Raw genomic sequence first — 22,129 nt, 5'->3', positions numbered from 1 at the left:
CATATACACACACGTTCACACACTCTGACACGCATGCACATTCACACACACATGCACACTCACACACACTCTCTCACACACACACACACACACACACACACGCAAGCACACACACACACTCACCCACACACACACACACTCACCCACACACACACACACACGCACTCACACACACGCACGCGCATGCACACGCGCACACACTCACATGCACACACACTCTCTCACACTCGCACACACACACAAACACATACACTCACATACACAGGCACACACATGCACACACACACGCACTCACACACACACACGCACGCACATACACATGCACACACACACTCATGCACACACACACACACGCTCTCTCATACACATACACATGCGCACATACACACACACACACTCACCCACTCTCACACGCATGCTCACACTCTCACACACGCACACACTCTCACACATGCACACAATCTCACACGCACCCACACACACGCACACTCTCACACGCACACACTCACTACACAAACACACACAAGCACATGTACTCACACACACGTACACACACATGCACACACACACTCACACACACACACTCTCTGATCTGCGCACATAAACACACACTCGCACACAGGCACACACACACTCGCACACTCACTCACACACACACATGCACCCGCACACGCATGCACACACACTCACTACACAAACACACACAAGCACATGCACTCACACACGCGCGTGCACGCACACTCATACATGCACACACTCACACAAACACATACACACACTCACACACATACTCACGCACACGCTCTCTCATACGCACACACTCACACGCACATACACACACTTACACACACACAGTCATCCACTCTCACACACACACTCACCCACTCACACACACACTTACCCACTCTCTCACACACACTCACACACACGCACACACTCACACATATGCACACACATTCACACACGCACACATGCACACACTCAAACACACACAATCTCTCACACGCACACACTCTCACACGCACACAATCTCACACTCACACATGCCCACACACACTCGCACACACGATCTCACACACGCACACACAAGCACACTCACTCACCCACACACACACACGCACCCTCACACTCACACACACTCATACACACACACACTCAAACACACACACACTCACACACACTCTCTGATATGCACTCACGCACATTCTCACACACCCTCTCTCACATACACACACTCACCCACTCACATACACACAGACACACACACAAACACACACACACTCGCTCACACACAAGCACACGCACACACACTCATACACGCACGTACACACACACACTCACGCACACTCACACACACACACTCTCTCTTACGCACACACACGTGCACAAACTCACACTCTCACACACACACACTCACCCACTTTCACCCACACACACTCACCCACTCTCATACAAACACACTCTCGCACACACTCACACATACACACGCACACACGCACACACACCCACACACACTCTCACATATGCACACACTCCTGTACACACACACAATCTTACATTGCGCACTCTCACACACACACACTTACACGCACACACTCACACAAGCTGTCACACACGCACACACAAGCACACACACTCGCTCACGCACGCGCACACACATTCGCACACCCACAAACCCGCTCTCACACACCCACTCACATACACACACACGTTCTCACAGACACACACACACGCACACAATCATACTCACACACACACTCACCCACTCACACACACACACACACACACACTCAACCACTCATATACTCACACACACACTCACCCACTCACACACAGTCACACACACTCAAACACGCACGCACACACACTCACACACACACTCTCTGATACACACATACACACACTCTCACACATACACACACACATTCATACACACACACGCTCTCACACGCACGCCCACTCACACTCATGCACACTCGCTCACACACACATACACACACACATGCTATCTCTTACGCACACACGTGCACAAACTCACACTCTCACACACACACTCACCCACTTTCAAACACACACACACTCACCCACTCTCACACACGCACACTCTCACCCACAGTCACTCTCACACACACACACGCACACATTCACACTCACATACACACTTGCACTCACCCACACACTCACCCACTCACATACACACTCTCAAACACACACACACACTCACACACACACGCACTCCACACACGCACTCACACACACACTCACACACACACTCTCAAACACACTCACGCATGCATACACTCACACATGCACACACACACACTCACACACACACTCACGCACACACTCACGCACACTCACACACACATACACACACACACTCTCTCTTACGCACACACGTGCACAAACTCACACTCACACACACACTCACCCACTCTCACACACGCACACTCTCACACACACATGCACACACTCACACATACACATACACACACGCACACAAACACACACACTCTCACATGTGCACACACTCCCATACACGCACACAATCTCACATGCGCATTCTCACACGCACACACTTACACGCACGCACACTCGCACAAGCTGTCACACACGCACACAAGCACACACACTTGCTCACGCACGCGCACACATTCGCACACATACAAACCCACTCTCACACACCCACTCACATACACACACACATTCTCACAGACACACACACATGCACACACTCATACTCACCCACACACTCACTCACCCACTCTCACACACACACACACTCGCACACACTCAACCACTCATACACACACTCTCACACACTCACACTCACACACTCACTCACCCACTCACACACACACGCACTCACACACACACTAACACACACACACTCAAACACGCCCGCACACACAGTCACACACTCACACACACTCTCACACATACACACACACACCTTCACACACACACACACGCTCACACACGCATGCCCACTCTCACACACTCACACACACACTCTCACACACACTCAATCAGACACACACTCACTCACACACTCACTGACGTGCACACACACACGAACAAACTCACACACACTCGCGCACACGCATACATACGAACACACACAAACACACACACACTTGCACACACATGCGCACACACGCACACAAGCACACTCTCACACACACATTCACTGACGCACACACACACGAACACACACACCCACTCACACACACACTCACGCACACACACACTCATGCTCACACACACTCACACTCATGCTCACACACACACACTCACACTCCCACGAGCACACACACTCTCACACTCACTCTCACAAACACACTCGTACGCGCATATACACTCACACACACACACACGCCCACTCACCGATTCACATACACACACACTCTCACACACACTCACACGCACACACTCTCACACACACACTCGCACACAAGCACACATACGAACACACACACACACGCGCACACTCTCACACTCACGCACTCAAGCACACTCTCACACACACACACTCACTGACACACCCACACACCTATGCACACACACTCACATACACACTCACACACACACTCATGCTCACACAAACACTCTCACGCTCCCATGTACACACACACTCTCACACACAGTCACACACATTCTCACATACGCACTCACTCACACACACACATTCATACGCACACATATACACACACACTCACACACACTCTCACACACACACATACACACACACGCGCACGCACATACACACACACACAAACTCACACACGTGCACACACTCTCACACACACATTCATACACACGCACACGCACTCACACAAATAAGCACACACACACTCACATGTGCACACACAGTCACTCACGCACACTCACACACGCACTCACACTCATACACATGCGCACATACACATACCCACACACACACTCGCGCTCTCACACACACACTCGCTCACACGCGCGCACACACCCACTCGCACACACACAAACCCGCTCTCACACACCCACTCACAAACTCACACACACCCACACACACATGCACACACTCACACACTCACTCGCACTTACCCACACACTCGCACTCACCCACACACACATTCTCGTACACTCAACCACTCATATACACACACTCTCACAAACACACTCTCACACACACAATCACACTCACCCACTCACACATACACACACTCAAACACACATGCACACACACTCACACGCACACACACTCTCACATATGCACACTCTCATACTTACACGCACACAATCTCACATGCGCACACTCTCATACTTACATGCACACACGCACGCACAAGCACACACACACACACTCACGCGTGCGCACACACACACTCACATGCACACACACACTGACGCACACAGACTCACACTCACACACACACAAACCCGCTCTCACACACCCTCTCACATACACACACACATTCTCACACACACCCACTCTCACACACATGCGCACACATTCGCACTCACATACACACTCTCAAACACACTCACGCACACTCACAAACACTCTCTGAGATGCACACACACGCATAGAACATAGAAACTTAGAACATAGAAAAATTACAGCGCAGTACAGGCCCTTTGGCCCTCGATGTTGCGCCGATCCAAGCCCACCTAACCTACACTAGCCCACTATCCTCCATATACCTATCCAATGCCCGTTTAAATGCCCATAAAGAGGGAGAGTCCACTACTGCTACTGGCAGGGCATTCCATGAACTCACGACTCGCTGAGTAAAGAATCTACCCCTAACATCTGTCCTATATCTACCCCCCCCCCCCTTCATTTAAAGCTATGCCCCCTCATAATAGGTGACTCCATACGTGGAAAAAGGTTCTCATGGTCAACCCTATCTAAACCCCTAATTATCTTGTACACCTCTATCAAGTCACCCCTAAACCTTCTTTTCTCCAATGAAAACAGCCCCAAGTGCCTCAGCCTTTCCTCATACGACCTTCCTACCATACCAGGCAACATCCTGGTAAACCTCCTCTGCACCCGTTCCAGTGCCTCCACAGCCTTCCTATAGTATGGCGACCAAAACTGCACACAATATTCCAGATGCGGCCGCACCAGAGTCTTATACAACTGCAACATGACCTCAGGACTCCGGAACTCAATTCCTCTACAATAAAAGCCAGTACGCCATATGCCTTCCTCACCGCACTATTTACCTGGGTGGCAACTTTCAGAGATCTGTGTACATGGACACCAAGATCCCTCTGCTCATCCACACTACCAAGTATCCGACCATTAGCCCAGTACCACATCTTTTTGTTACTCTTACCAAAGTGAATCACCTCACACTTACCTACATTGAACTCCATTTGCCACCTTTCTGCCCAGCTCTGCAGCTTATCTATATCCCGCTGTAACCTGACACATCCTTCCTCACTGTCTACAACTCCACCGACTTTCGTATCATCCGCAAACTTGCTCACCCAACCTTCTAACCCTTCCTCCAGGTCATTTATAAAAATGACAAACAGCAATGGTCCCAAAACAGATCCTTGCGGAACACCGCTAGTAACTGCACTCCAAGATGCACCTTTACCATCAACTACTACCCCCTGTCTTCTTCCAGCCAGCCAATTCCTAATCCAAACCTCCAACTCACCCTCAATGCCATACCTCCGTATTTTTTGCACGCACACATACACACACTCTCTCACATACACACACCCTCACATACACACTTACTCACTCACCCACTCACACACACACACGCACTCAGACACACATATGCGCAGCACGCACACACACTCACATGAAAACACACACACTCTCACACTCGCACACACTCACACGCACACACACACACCCCACCTTCTCTCTTACACACACACTCTCACATAACCACACACACACACGCACACAATCTCACACACGCACACAATCTCACGCACACACTCTCACACGCACACACACACATACACACACTCTCTCACACACACACACACATACACACACCCTCACACACACACTCACCCACTCACACACATGCACGCACTCACACACACTCATACACACATATGTGCAGGACGCGCACACACTCACATGAACACACACACACTCTCACACTCGCACACACTCACACACACACACACACCCTCTCTCACACACTCACTCACCCACACACAGACACACACACATGAACCTACACACGCACGCACTCACACACAAACATACGCAGGCACACACTCACACATGCACACACACACACGTTCTCTCATACGCACACACGCGCACAAACTCACTCTCACACACACACACACACTTTCACACACACACACTCTCACCCACTCTCACACACACACTCACCCACTCGCACATACGCACACACTCACACATATGCACACACACACGCACACAGACACCCACACACACTCTCAATCTCACACTCACACACGCACACACTCTCACACATGCTCGCACACACATACACATGCACACACGCACTAGCACACACACACACACACACACGCTCTCACACGTGCACACACACACTCACACACACTCTCGCGCGCATACTCACGCACACGCTCTCACACACACTCACACGCACACAATCACACACACATGCTATCACACGCACACACATTCACTCACACATGCACACACACACTCACACATACTCACATGCGCACACACACGCGTGCACACACTCACTCTCACACTCTCATACACCCACACAAGTGCGCACACTCGCACACACACACGCACTCACATGCACATACATACATACACACACACGTACGCACTTACACACTCACGCGCACATTCACACACACTCACACACACACAGACACCCACTCACACACACACATGTACTCACACGCACACAGTCACACACACACACACTCACTCTCATACGCACACACACTCACATGCGTGTGCACACACACGCCGCTCGCTCACATGCACACACGAACACGCAGGCACACACACACATACTCACACACACATACATACACACGCACAGACACACGCTCTCACATGTGCACACACTCTCATACGCACACACACGCTCACTCACATGCACACACGCACACACACACATGCACACACACACGTACACATGCACACACACGCGCACACACTCACTCACACACTGTCATACACACACGCGCGCACACATACACACTCACACTCATACGCACGCACGCACACACGCACTTACATACACACACTCACATGCACACACACGGACACGTATACAGTCAAGCACACACACTCACTCTCATCGGCACACACACATACGCACACGCGCGCAAACACACGCATGCTCGCTCACACACTCATACACTCACTCACACTCACACACATACATACATACACACACATGCGCACGCACACACACACTCTCACACGCACACACACACGCATACACACTCACACATGCACACACTCACACCTACACACAGACACCACACACACACATGCACTCACACACACACACGGACTCACACTCACACGCACACACGGACTCACACTCACACGCACACAGTCGCACACACACACACTTTCATACGTACACACACACACGCCTGCTCACATGCACTCACGCACACGCACACACACTCTCACACATGCACACACACACTCGCTCACCCACACAACTCACACACTCACACGCATACATTCGCTCTCAGACACACTCACATACTCTCATACACACGCACACACTCACTCACGCACACACTCTCTCTCACACACACACACACGCACTCACACACACGCACACATTCTCATATGCACAGACACACTCACGCACACACACATCCGCTCACACACACAAACTCTCATACGCACACACCCACACACACTCTCACAAACACACTCACATACACACACTCGCACCCGCACTCACACACTCTCACACACGCATACTCATGCACACACACTCACATGCTCAGACTCACACATGCACACACACTGACACATGCACATACTCACATGCACACTCACACTCACACACACACATAGACGCTCACACGCACACATACACAGACATCCACACACACACACACTCACACAAGCACACTCTCACACAGGCACACACACACACACTCACCCACTCTCACATACGCACTCACTCACACATATGCACACACACACGCACATAGACACTCACACACTCTCTCACTCACGCACTCACACACGCACACACTCTCACACATGCTCGCACACACACACGCGAACACGCAGGCACACACACACATACTCACACACACATACATACACGCGCACACACACACGCTCTCACATGCGCACACACTCTCATACGCACACATACGCTCGCTCACATGCACACACGCACACACACATGCGCACACACACACACATGCATATGCACACACACGCGCACACACTCACTCTCACACTGTCATACACACGCGCGCGTGCACACATACACACTCACACTCGTACGCACGCACGCACACACGCACTCACACACACTCACATGCACACACACACACACACGGATACGTACACAGTCAAGCACACGCACTCACTCTCATACGCACACACACATACGCACACGCGCGCAAACACCGCATGCTCGCTCACACACACATACACACACTCACACACATACATACATACACACACATGCGCGCGCGCACACTCTCACACGCGCACACACACACACGCACACTCACACATGCACACACTCACACCTACACACAGACACCACACACACACACATGCACTCACACACACACTCACACACACACACGGACTCACACTCACACGCACACAGTCACGCACACACACACACTTTCATACGTACACACACACACACGCCTGCTCACATGCACTCACGCACACACACACACTCTCACACATGCACACACACACACTCGCTCACCCACACAACTCACACACTCACACGCATACACACACATACATTCGCTCTCAGACACACTCACATGCTCTCATACACACGCACACACTCACTCACACGCACACACATATACCCACACCCTCTCACACACACACACACGCACTCACACACGCTCTCATATGCACACACACACTCACGCACACACACACCCGCTCACACACACAAACTCTTACACGCACAAACTCTCACACGCACACACTCACACAAACACACTCACATACACACACTCGCACCCACACTCACACGCACACTCATGCACACACACTCACATGCTCAGACTCACACATGCACACACACTGACACACGCACACACTCACATGCACACTCACACACACACATAGACGCTCACACACTCACACGCACACATACACAGACATCCACACACACTCACACAAGCACACTCTCACACAGGCACACACACACTCACATACGCACACACACTCACATACACGCACACACTCACGCACGCTCTCTCACGTGCACACATGTGCACACACACACTCACACACACACTCTCACACACACATTCTCACACTCACGCATACACACAGACACCCACACACACCCACATACAAAAAAACATCACAAACACACACACGGACTCACACTTGCATGTACACAGTCAAGCACACACACTCACTCTCATACGCACACCTACATACACACACACGCACACGAGCACACATACACACACACACATACACGCAGACACCCACACACACATGGACTCACACTCACGCACACACGGACTCACACTCACGCACACACTCACACACAGGCACGCTCGCTCACATCCACACACGCACACACACTCACATACACACTCTCACACGCACACTCTCACACACGCATATACACTCACTCACATGCACACAACTCACACACGCATACATGCGCATACTCTCGCTCTCAGACACACTCACATACTCTCATACACGCACACACACACACCCACACGCACACACACTCTCACTCACACCCACACACACACACACGGACTCACACACACACGGACTCACACTCACACGCACACAGTCACGCACACACACACACTTTCATACGTACACACACACGCCTGCTCACATGCACTCACGCACACACACACTCTCACACATGCACACACACACACTCACACGCATACACACGCATACATTCGCTCTCAGGCACACTCACATACTCTCATACACACGCACACACACATACCCACACGCTCACACTCTCTCACACACACACTCTCACACGCACTCACACACACGCACACTCTCATATGCGCACACACTCATGCACACACACCCGCTCACACACACAAACTCTCACACGCACACACTCACACAAACACACTCACATACACACACTCGCACCCGCACTCACACGCACACACACTCTCACACACGCACACTCATGCACACACACTCACATGCTCAGACTCACACATGCACACACACTGACACACACACACACTCACATGCACACTCACACACACACATAGACGCTCACACACTCACATGCACACATACACAGACATCCACACACTCACACAAGCACACTCTCACACAGGCACACACACACTCACATACGCACACACACTCACATACACGCACACACTCACGCACGCTCTCTCACATGCGCACACACACACACTCACACACACACTCTCACACACACATTCTCATACTCACGCATACACACAGACACCCACACACAAAAAAACATCACAAACACACACACGGACTCACACTCACACGTACACAGTCAAGCACACACACTCACTCTCATACACACACACGCGCACACATACACACACACACATACACGCAGACACCCACACACACATGGACTCACACTCACACACACACACGGACTCACACTCACGCACACACACACACACAGGCATGCTCGCTCACATGCACACACGCACACACACTCACGCACACACTCACATACACACTCTCACACGCACACTCTCACACACGCATATACACTCACTCACATGCACACAACTCACACGCATACATGCGCATATTCTCGCTCTCAGACACACTCACATACTCTCATACACGCACACACACTCTCACACACTCGCACACACACACGCTCACACACTCACACAAACACACTCATATGCACACACTCGCACATGCACTCAGGCAAACACGCGCACACTCTCACACGCGCACACTCTCACACACGCACACACTCACACGCACACACACATTCACACTCAGACACACACACATGCACACACACTCATACAGACGCACACACACACACGGACTCGCACACTCTCACACACGCACACACTCACACGCTCACACACACGCACACACTCGGACTCACACTCACGCACACAGTCATGCACACACACACTCACGCAAATGCACACACGCTCACACGCATACGCTCTCACGCACACACACTCACAGACACATGCACACACACAGACACACACATACACTGTCCCTCTCTGTCTCTACCTCTGTCTCTCTCTCTTTCTCTCCTCCGACTCCTCCCCACCCACCCTGATGGAATTCTCTCTCTCTCTCCCTTCCCCCCTCCGCCTCCCAAACAACCTGTCTCTTCCCTGAATCTCCGACTGCGGTTTCTTCCCCTTCCCCCTATTTCCCATCTTGGATTTGCTCTCTCTCTCTCTCTCTCTTTCCCTTTCCCCCCCCCCCCCACCGTGTTGCCCATCTCAGTAGTCACTGTGACCTCCCTTCTCTCCCTCGGAGTCCTCAGCCCACCGTGCTGCTGCCCTCCTCGCTGTCCCGCTGAGGAGTCTGATCTCTCCTCCCCAACCCCTCACAACTCAAGAGGCACTGCCTTTTCCAGCCTCCCTTTCTCTCCCAGCTCCCTTATTAGGAAGGTTTCCTTTCCCGGTCACTGCTCTGCTGTGTCAGCAGGTTTAGAATGTTGGAGCAGCCTGGGATCATCACTGGAGGCTTCTCCTGACTGAGTGATGACCCATGGGGCCAGCGGGTTTGTTTTAATCACTGACAATCTGGGCAAAAGCTTTTCCATGTCGCGTTCTTCAGGAGGATGCAAGAAAGGCAAATTTCAGACAATCACAACAATCTATATTGGACGGTGCAGATTGGATTGGATTGAACGGAACTGAACTGAATTTATTGTCCCATGTACTGGGACACAGTGAAAAGCTTTGTCTTGTGAGCAATACAGGCAGATCGCAGAGTGAAGTCACATCGATTAGTAAGTAATAGGTAAACAGCGGCAAAAACGTAAACACAGAGACAAGCGAGAGGAAGAGTTTGTGAGTCCATTCAGTATTCTAACAACAGGCGGGTAGAACCTGTTTGGAAACCAGCTGGTGCGTGTGTTCAGGCTGCTGTACCTTCCCCCCGATGGGAGAGGTTGGAGATTGGTTGGCACAGTGATTCTGACTGGTCAAGGTGTTATCATGGAGAAAGCAATGGGGTATTCCAGGCTCCTGCATTCTTCAACAAACCTTAGAGGTTTATAAAATCATGAGGAGACATGGGGAGGATAAATAGACAAGAAATTTTCCCTGGGGTCAGGGAGTCCAGAACTAGAGGGGCATAGGTTTAGGGTGAGAGGGGAAAGATATAAAAGAGACCTAAGGGGCAGCATTTTCACACAGAGGGTGGTGCGTGTATGGAATGAGCTGCCAGAGGAAGTGGTGGAGGCTGGTACAATGACAGCATTGAAAAGGCATCTGGATGGGGACATGGATAGGGAGGGTTTGGAGGGACATGGGCCAAGTGCTGGCAGCTGGGACTAGATTAGGTTAGGGATATCTGGGTCAGCATAGACGAGTTGGGCTGAAGGGTCGGTCTCCGTGCTGTATGACTCTATGACGGATTATCTTAACCTGATTATTAGGACGGCCGTTGGTGCACTCAGAGTTGTTCAGCGTTGTGTTGAACCGGAGATGTTTTGATTGTGAACACCGGGCTGGTTTGATATGGGTCTGTACTCTGCCTCCAGCAACCAGTGTCGAGTGGCCACACCGTCAACTGAAATCTCTGCCGTGGTGTAAATGGTGGTGATTGTTTGAGATTTGGCATTCCCGGTGTTGGTCTTGATAACTGCAGGACCAAGTGCCTTCCATTTTGGCGAGATTCAAGGTGGGCAATGCCAACTGAGACCCCTTTGTCTTTTCCAGGACTGAATGACAGCCATCGTGCCCCTTCAGTGACCAGCGAACCCCGACGCCCGATTCAGGTAAAACATCATCAATTAAACCGGGGGTGGGGGAGCGGGGGACGCCAATATCATGGGCTTTCCGAGACTCAGCATCACAACAGTGACAGAGATTGACCCGGAGGGGGTGATGGGGGTGGGTCCCAGTGTTTGTATCAGAGGCACTGAAAGGTCCCAGATTGCGGAATCGCAGAATTGGTGTGGGGGAATGAAGGAGGCCATTCAGCCCATCATGAGTGAGCCAGCGGTCCGAAGGAATGTCGTGATTTAGAGTCGGAGCGATGTACAGCACGGAAACAGACCCTTCATTCCGACCGGTCCATGCCGACCATAATCCCAAACTAAACAAGTCCCACCCTGCCTGCGCTCGGCCCATATTCCGCACCCCCGCGCCCCACAAACTTTCTTATTCATGTACTCGTCCAAATGCCTTTTCGACTGTACCCACATCCAGCACTTCCTCGGGATGTTGATTTCACACACGGACCTGCCTCAGGTGTGTCACAATATAGAGATATCAGAGATCCCTCAGGGTTACAGTGTCACAATACAGAGATATCAGAGATCCCTCAGGTTTACACTGTCACAATGCAGAGATATCAGAGACCCCTCAGGTTTACAGTGTCAGAGAGGAGAGATATCAGAGATCCCTCAGGTTTACACTGTCACAATGCAGAGATATCAGAGATCCCTCAGGTTTACACTGTCACAGTGCAGAGATATCAGAGATCCCTCAGGTTTACAGTGTCACAATGCAGAGATATCAGAGATACCTCAGGTTTACGGTGTCACAGTGCAGAGATATGAGAGACCCCTCAGGTTTACAGTGTCACAGTGCAGAGATATCAGAGATACCTCAGGTTTACAGTGTCACAATACAGAGATATCAGAGATACCTCAGGTTTACAGTGTCACAGTGCAGAGATATCAGAGATACCTCAGGTTTACAGTGTCACAATACAGAGATATCAGAGATACCTCAGGTTTACAGTGTCACAGTGCAGAGATATCAGAGATACCTCAGGTTTACAGTGTCACAATGCAGAGATATCAGAGATCCCTCAGGTTTACACTGTCACAATGCAGAGATATCAGAGATCCCTCAGGTTTACAGTGTCACAATACAGAGATATCAGAGATACCTCAGGTTTACAGTGTCACAATACAGAGATATCAGTGATTCCTCAGGTTTACACTGTCACAATGCAGACATATCAGAAATCCCTCAGGTTTACACTGTCAGAGAGGAGAGATATCAGAGATCCCTCAGGTTTACAGTGTCACAGTGCAGAGATATCAGAGATCCCTCAGGTTCAAAGTGTCACAATGCAGAGATATCAGAGATCCCTCAGGTTTACAGTGTCACAGTGCAGAGATATCAGCGACCCCTCAGGTTTACACTGTCACAATGCAGAGATATCAGAGACCCCTCAGGTTTACGGTGTCACAGTGCAGAGATATCAGAGATCCCTCAGGTTTACGGTGTCACAGTGCAGAGATATCAGAGACCCCTCAGGTTTACACTGTCACAATGCAGAGATATCAGAGACCCCTCAGGTTTACACGGTCACAGTGCAGACATATCAGAGATACCTCAGGTTTACGCTTTCACAATGTAGAGATATCAGAGATACCTCAGGTTTACAGTGTCACAATGCAGAGATATCGGAGATCCCTCAGGTTACAGTGTCACAGAGCAGAGATATCAGAGATACCTCAGATTTAAACTGTCACAGTGCAGAGATACGGTGGCACAGTGGTTAGCACTGCTGCCTCACAGCGCCGGAGACCCGGGTTCAATTCCCGCCTTAGGCGACTGTGTGGAGTTTGCACATTCTCCCCGTGTCTGCGTGGGTTTCCTCCGGGTGCTCCGGTTTCCTCCCACAATCCAAAGATGTGCAGGTCAGGTGAATTGGCCATGCTAAATTGCCCGTAGTGTTAGGTAAGGGGTAAATGTAGGGGTATGGGTGGGTTGCGCTTCGGCGGGTCGGTGTTGACTTGTTGGGCCGAAGGGCCTTTTCCACACTGTAATGTAATCTAATCTAATCTAGATATCAGAGATCCCTCAGGTTTACAGTGTCACAATTCAGAGATACCTCAGGTTTAAAGTGTCACAGTGCAGAGATATCAGAGATACCTCAGGTTTAAAGTGTCACAGTGCAGAGATATCAGAGATACCTCAGGTTTAAAGTGTCACAGTGCAGAGATATCAGAGATACCTCAGGTTTACAGTGTCACAATGCAGAGATATCAGAGATCCCTCAGGTTTACAGTGTCACAGTGCTGAGATATCAGAGATCCCTCAGGTTTACAGTGTTACAATGCAGAGATATCAGAGATCCCTCAGGTTTACAGTGTCACAATGCAGAGATATCAGAGATCCCTCAGGTTTACAGTGTCACAGTGCTGAGATATCAGAGATCCCTCAGGTTTACAGTGTTACAATGCAGAGATATCAGAGATCCCTCAGGTTTACAGTGTCACAATGCAGAGATATCAGAGATCCCTCAGGTTTACAGTGTCACAATGCAGAGATATCAGAGATCCCTCAGGTTTACAGTGTCACAGTGCAGAGATATCAGAGATCCCTCAGGTTTACAGTGTCACAATGCAGATATATCAGAGATACCTCAGGTTTCCGGTTTCACAATGTACAGATATCGGAGATACCTCAGGTTTACAGTGTCACAATGCAGAGATATCAGAGATACCTCAGGTTTACAGTGTCACAGTGCAGAGATATCAGAGATACCTCAGGCTTACAGTGTCACAGTGCAGAGATATCAGAGATCCCTCACATTTACAGTGTCACAGTGCAGAGATATTAGAGATCCCTCAGGTTTACAGTGTCACAATGCAGAGATATCAGAGACACCTCAGGTTTACAGTGTCACAATGCAGAGATATCAGAGATCCCTCAGGATTCAGTGTCACAATGCAGAGATATCAGAGATCCCTCAGGTTTATAGTGTCACAATGCAGAGACATCTGAGAACCCTCACGTTTACAGTGTTACAATGCAGAGATATCAGAGATCTCTCACGTTTACAGTGTCACAATGCAGAGATATCAGAGATCCCTCAGGTTTCCGATTTCACAATGTACAGATATCGGAGATACCTCAGGTTTACGGTGTCACAATGCAGAGATATCAGAGATCCCTCAGGTTTCCGATTTCACAATGTACAGATATCAGCGATACCTCTGATTTACGGTGTCACAATGCAGAGATATCAGAGACCCCTCAGGTTTACGGTGTCACAATGCAGAGATATCAGAGATCCCTCAGGTTTACAGTGCCACAATGCAGAGATATCAGAGACCCCTCAGGTTTACGGTGTCACAATGCAGAGATATCAGAGACCCCTCAGGTTTACAGTGCCACAATGCAGAGATATCAGAGATCCCTCAGGTTTACAGTGTCACAGTGCAGAGATATCAGAGACACCTCAGGTTTACGGTGTCACAGTGCAGAGATATCAGAGATCCCTCAGGTTTACAGTGTCACAGTGCAGAGATATCAGAGATCCCTCAGGTTTACACTGCCTCAATGCAGAGATATCAGAGATCCCTCAGGTTTACGGTGTCACAGTGCAGAGATATCAGAGATCCCTCAGGTTTACGGTGTCACAGTGCAGAGATATCAGAGATCCCTCAGGTTTACACTGCCTCAATGCAGAGATATCAGAGATCCCTCAGGTTTACGGTGTCACAGTGCAGAGATATCAGAGATCCCTCAGGTTTACACTGCCACAATGCAGAGATATCAGAGATCCCTCAGGTTTACAGTGTCACAGTGCAGAGATATCAGAGATACCTCAGGTTTACAGTGTCACAATGCAGAGATATCAGAGATCCCTCAGGTTTACAGTGTCACAGTGCAGAGATATCAGAGACACCTCAGGTTTACATTGCCACAATGCAGATATCAGAGATCCCTCAGGTTTACAGTGTCACAATGCAGAGATATCAGAGATCCCTCAGGTTTACAGTGTCGCAGTGCAGAGATATCAGAGATCCCTCAGGTTTACAGTGTCGCAGTGCAGAGATATCAGAGATCCCTCAGGTTTACAGTGTCGCAGTGCAGAGATATCAGAGATCCCTCAGGTTTACAGTGTCACAGTGCAGAGATATCAGAGATACCTCAGGTTTACAGTGTCACAATGCAGAGATATCAGAGATCCCTCAGGTTTACACTGTCACGGTGCAGAGATATCAGAGACACCTCAGGTTTACACTGTCGCAATGCAGAGATACCTCAGGTTTACGGTGTCACAGTGCAGAGATATCGGAGATACCTCAGATTTACACTGTCACGGTGCAGAGATATCAGAGATCCCTCAGGTTTACAATGTCACAATGCAGAGATATCAGAGACCCCTCTTGTTTACAGTGTCACAATGCAGAGATATCAGAGATACCCAGGTTTACAGTGTCACACTGCAGAGATATCAGAGATACCTCAGGTTTACAGTGTTACAATGCAGATATATCAGAGGTACCTCAGGTTTACAGTGTCACAGTGCAGAGATATCAGACATCCCTCAGGTTTACAGTGTCACAGAGCAGAGATATCAGAGACCCCTCAGGTTTACACTGTCACAATGCAGAGATATCAGAGACCCCTCAGGTTTACAGTGTCACAGTGCAGAGATAACAGAGATCCCTCTGGGTTACTCTGTCACAACGCAGAGATATTAGAGATACCTCAGGTTTACAGTGTCACAATGCAGAGATATCAGAGATACCTCAGGTTAACATAGAACATAGAAGAATACAGCGCAGTACAGGCCGTTCGGCCCTCGATGTTGCGCCGATCCAAGCCCACCTAACCTACACTAGCCCACTATCCTCCATACGCCTATCCAATGCCCGCTTAAATGCCCATAATGGGGGAGAGTCCACCACTGCTACTGGCAGGGCATTCCATGAACTCACGACTCGCTGAGTAAAGAACCTACCCCTAACATCTGTCCTATACCTACCACCCCTTAATTTAAAGCTATGCCCCCTTGTAATAGCTGACTCCATACGTGGAAAAAGATTCTCACTGTCGACCCTATCTAAACCCCTAATCATCTTGTACACCTCTATCAAGTCACCCCTAAACCTTCTTTTCTCCAATGAAAACAACCCCAAGTGCCTCAGCCTTTCCTCATACGACCTTTCTACCATACCAGGCAACATCCTGGTAAACCACCTCTGCACCCGTTCCAGTGCCTCCACATCCTTCCTATAGTATGGCGACCAAAACTGCACACAATACTCCAGATGTGGCCGCACCAGAGTCCTATACAACTGCAACATGACCTCAGTACTCCGGAACTCAATTCCTCTACCAATAAAAGCCAGTACGCCATATGCCTTCTTCACCGCACTATTTACCTGGGTGGCAACTTTCAAAGATTTGTGTACATGGACACCAAGATCCCTCTGCTCATCCACACTACCAAGTATCCGACCGTTAGCCCAGTACCCCATCTTTTTATTACACTTACCAAAGTGAATCACCTCACACTTAGCTACATTGAACTCCATTTGCCACCTTTCTGCCCAGTTCTGCAGCTTATCTATATCCCGCTGTAACCTGCCACATCCTTCCTCACTGTCTACAACTCCTCCGACTTTCGTATCATCCGCAAACTTACTCACCCAACCTTCTAACCCCTCCTCCAGGTCATTTATAAAAATGACAAACAGCAATGGTCCCAAAACAGATCCTTGCGGAACACCACTAGTGACGGCTCTCCAAGATGAACATTTGCCATCAACTACTGCCCTCTGTCTTCTTCCAGCCAGCCAACTCCTAATCCAAACCTCCAACTCACCCTCAATGCCATACCTCCGTATTTTTTGCAGTAGTCTACCATGGGGAACCTTATCAAACGCCTTACTAAAATCCATATACACCACATCTACTGCTTTCCCCTCGTCCACCTCCTTAGTCACCTTCTCAAAGAATTCAATAAGGTTTGTGAGGCACGACCTGTCCTTCACAAAACCATGCTGACTATCCTTGATCACATTATTCCTATCCAGATGTTCATAAATCCTATCCCTTACAATTCTCTCTAAGACTTTGCCCACAACAGAAGTGAGACTCACCGGCCTATAGTTACTAGGGTTATCCCTACTCCCCTTCTTGAACAAGGGAACCACATTTGCTAGCCTCCAATCTTCTGGCACTACTCCTGTAGACAACGAGGACATAAAAATCAAGGCCAATGGCTCTGCAATCTCCTCCCTTGCTTCCCAGAGAATCCTAGGATAAATGCCATCAGGCCCAGGGGACGTATCTATTTTCACCCTTTCCAGAATTTCCAACACCTCTTCTCTACATACCTCAAAGCCATCCATTCTACTTCATTGTGACTCAGTACTCACATTGACAACAATGTCCTGTTCCTGGTTGAATACTGACGAAAAGTATTCATTCAGTGTCTCCCCAATCTCTTCAGCCTCCACACGCAACTTCCCACTACTATCCTTGACTGGACCTATTCCTACCCTAGTCATTCTTTTATTCCTGACATACCTATAGAAAGCCTTAGGGTTTTCCCTAATCCTACCAACTAAGGACCTTTCATGTCCCCTCCTTGCTCTCTTAGCTCTCTCTTCAGGTCCTTCCTGGCTACCTTATAACTCTCAATCGCCCCAATTGAACCTTCACGCCTCATCTTTACATAGGCTGCCCTCTTCCATTTAACAAGGGATTCCAATTCCTTATTAAACCACGGCTCCCTCACACGACCCTTTCCTCCCTGCCTGACGGGCACATACTTATCAAGGACACTCAATAGTTGCTCCTTGAACAAGCTCCACATATCAATTACACCCTTGCCTTGAAGCTTACTTTTCCAGGCCACACATCCTAAGTCATGCCTCACAGCATCATAATTTCCCTGCCCCCATCTATAACTCTTGCCCTGTAGTGCACACTTATCCCTCTCCATCACGAGAGTAAAGGTCACCGAATTGTGGTCACTGTCCCCAAAGTGCTCACCTACCTCTAATTCTAACACCTGGCCTGGTTCATTACCCAGAACCAAATCCAGTATGGCCTCACCTCTTGTTGGCCTGTCTACATATTGTGTCAGGAAACCCTCCTGCATACATTGGACAAACACTGACCCATCTAACGAACTTGAGCTATAGCTTTCCCAATTAATATCAGGAAAGTTAAAGTCCCCCATAACAACCACCCTATTACTTTCACTCTTCTCTTGAATCATCCTCGCAATCCTTTCTTCTACGTTTCTAGGACTATTAGGAGGCCTGTAAAAAAACTCCTAACAGGGTGAGCTCACCTTTCCTATTCCTAACCTCAGCCCAAACTACCTCAGATGGCGAGTCTTCATCCATCGTCCTTTCCACAGCTGTAATACTATCTTTGACAAGCAATGCCACACCTCCCCCTCTTTTACCCCCACCTCTGACCCTACTAAAACATTTAAACCCTGGAACCTGCAACAGCCAATCCTGTCCCTGTTCTACCCATGTCTCCGTAATAGCCACAACATCGAAGTCCCAGGTACCAACCCACGCTGCAAGTTCACCTACCTTATTTCGTATACTTCTTGCATTGAAGTAAACACACTTCAAACCACTTTCCTGTTTACAGGCACCCTCCTTTGAAATTGATGCCATGTTCCTAACCTCCCTACATTCCAGGTCCTGCACCCTAAAGCTACAGTCTGGGTTCCCATGCCCCTGCAGAGTTAGTTTAAATGCAGTGTTACAATGCAGAGATATCAGAGATCCCTCAGGTTTACAGTGTCACAGTGCAGAGATATCAGAGACACCTCAGGTTAACAGTGTTACAATGCAGAGATATCAGACATCCCTCAGGTTTACGGTGTCACAGTGCAGAGATATCTAGAGATACCTCAGGTTTACAGTGTCACAATGCAGAGATATCAGAGATCCCTCAGGTTTACAGTGTCACAGTGCAGAGATATCAGTGATCTCTCAGGTTTACAGTGTTACAATGCAGAGATCTCTCGGGTTTACAGTGTAACAGCGCATAGATATCAGAGATACCTCAGGTTTACACTGTCACAATGCAGAGATATCAGAGATCCCTCAGGTTTACAGTGTCACAATGCAAAAATCTCTCGGGTTTACAGTGTAACAGCGCATAGATATCAGAGATACCTCAGGTTTACACTGTCACAGTGCAGAGATATCAGAGATCCCTCAGGTTTACAGTGTCACAATGCAGAGATATCAGAGATCCCTCAGGTTTACAGTGTCACAATGCAGAGATCTCTCGGGTTTACAGTGTAACAGCGCATAGATATCAGAGATACCTCAGGTTTACAGTGTCACAATGCAGAGATATCAGAGATCCCTCAGGTTTACAGTGTCACAGTGCAGAGATATCAGAGATCCCTCAGGTTTACAGTGTTACAATGCAGAGATCTCTCGGGTTTACAGTGTAACAGCGCATAGATATCAGAGATACCTCAGGTTTACACTGTCACAATGCAGAGATATCAGAGATCCCTCAGGTTTACAGTGTCACAATGCAGAGATCTCTCGGGTTTACAGTGTAACAGCGCATAGATATCAGAGATACCTCAGGTTTACAGTGTCACAGTGCAGAGATATCAGAGATCCCTCAGGTTTACAGTGTCACAATGCAGAGATCTCTCGGGTTTACAGTGTAACAGCGCATAGATATCAGAGATACCTCAGGTTTACACTGTCACAATGCAGAGATATCAGAGACACCTCAGGTTTACAGTGTCACAGTGCATAGATATCAGAGATCCCTCAGGTTTACAGTGTCACAATGCATAGATATCAGAGATACCTCAGGTTTACACTGTCACAATGCAGAGATATCAGAGATACCTCAGGTTTACGGTGTCACAGTGCAGAGATATCAGAGATCCCTCAGGTTTACAGTGTCACAGTGCAGAGATATCAGAGATCCCTCAGGTTTACAGTGTCACAGTGCAGAGATATCAGAGATACCTCAGGTTTACAGTGTCACAATGCAG

The 22,129-nt window shown here is 49.2% G+C and overlaps 1 protein-coding gene across 1 annotated transcript in view; it reads left to right on the top strand.

Annotated features, from left to right (window-relative positions):
* LOC122545955 (E3 ubiquitin-protein ligase RNF212B-like) overlaps nt 1-22,129 on the top strand; it is a 442,187-nt gene that overhangs the window by 410,145 nt on the left and 9,913 nt on the right. Inside the window, exon 13 of the mRNA XM_087974890.1 lies at nt 13,087-13,145. Within this exon, the coding sequence (XP_087831016.1) occupies nt 13,087-13,145 (59 nt within the window). The remainder of the gene's footprint in view (nt 1-13,086; nt 13,146-22,129) is intronic.

This window comes from Chiloscyllium plagiosum, unplaced genomic scaffold (genome assembly GCF_037043375.1).
Source record: "Chiloscyllium plagiosum isolate Xiang-an unplaced genomic scaffold, Cpla_swu_hap1 HiC_scaffold_27, whole genome shotgun sequence".
NCBI classification, from domain to species: Eukaryota; Metazoa; Chordata; class Chondrichthyes; order Orectolobiformes; family Hemiscylliidae; genus Chiloscyllium; species Chiloscyllium plagiosum.
Note: the sequence above shows the minus strand (reverse complement) of the source record. Positions and strands in the feature narration are given on the sequence as shown.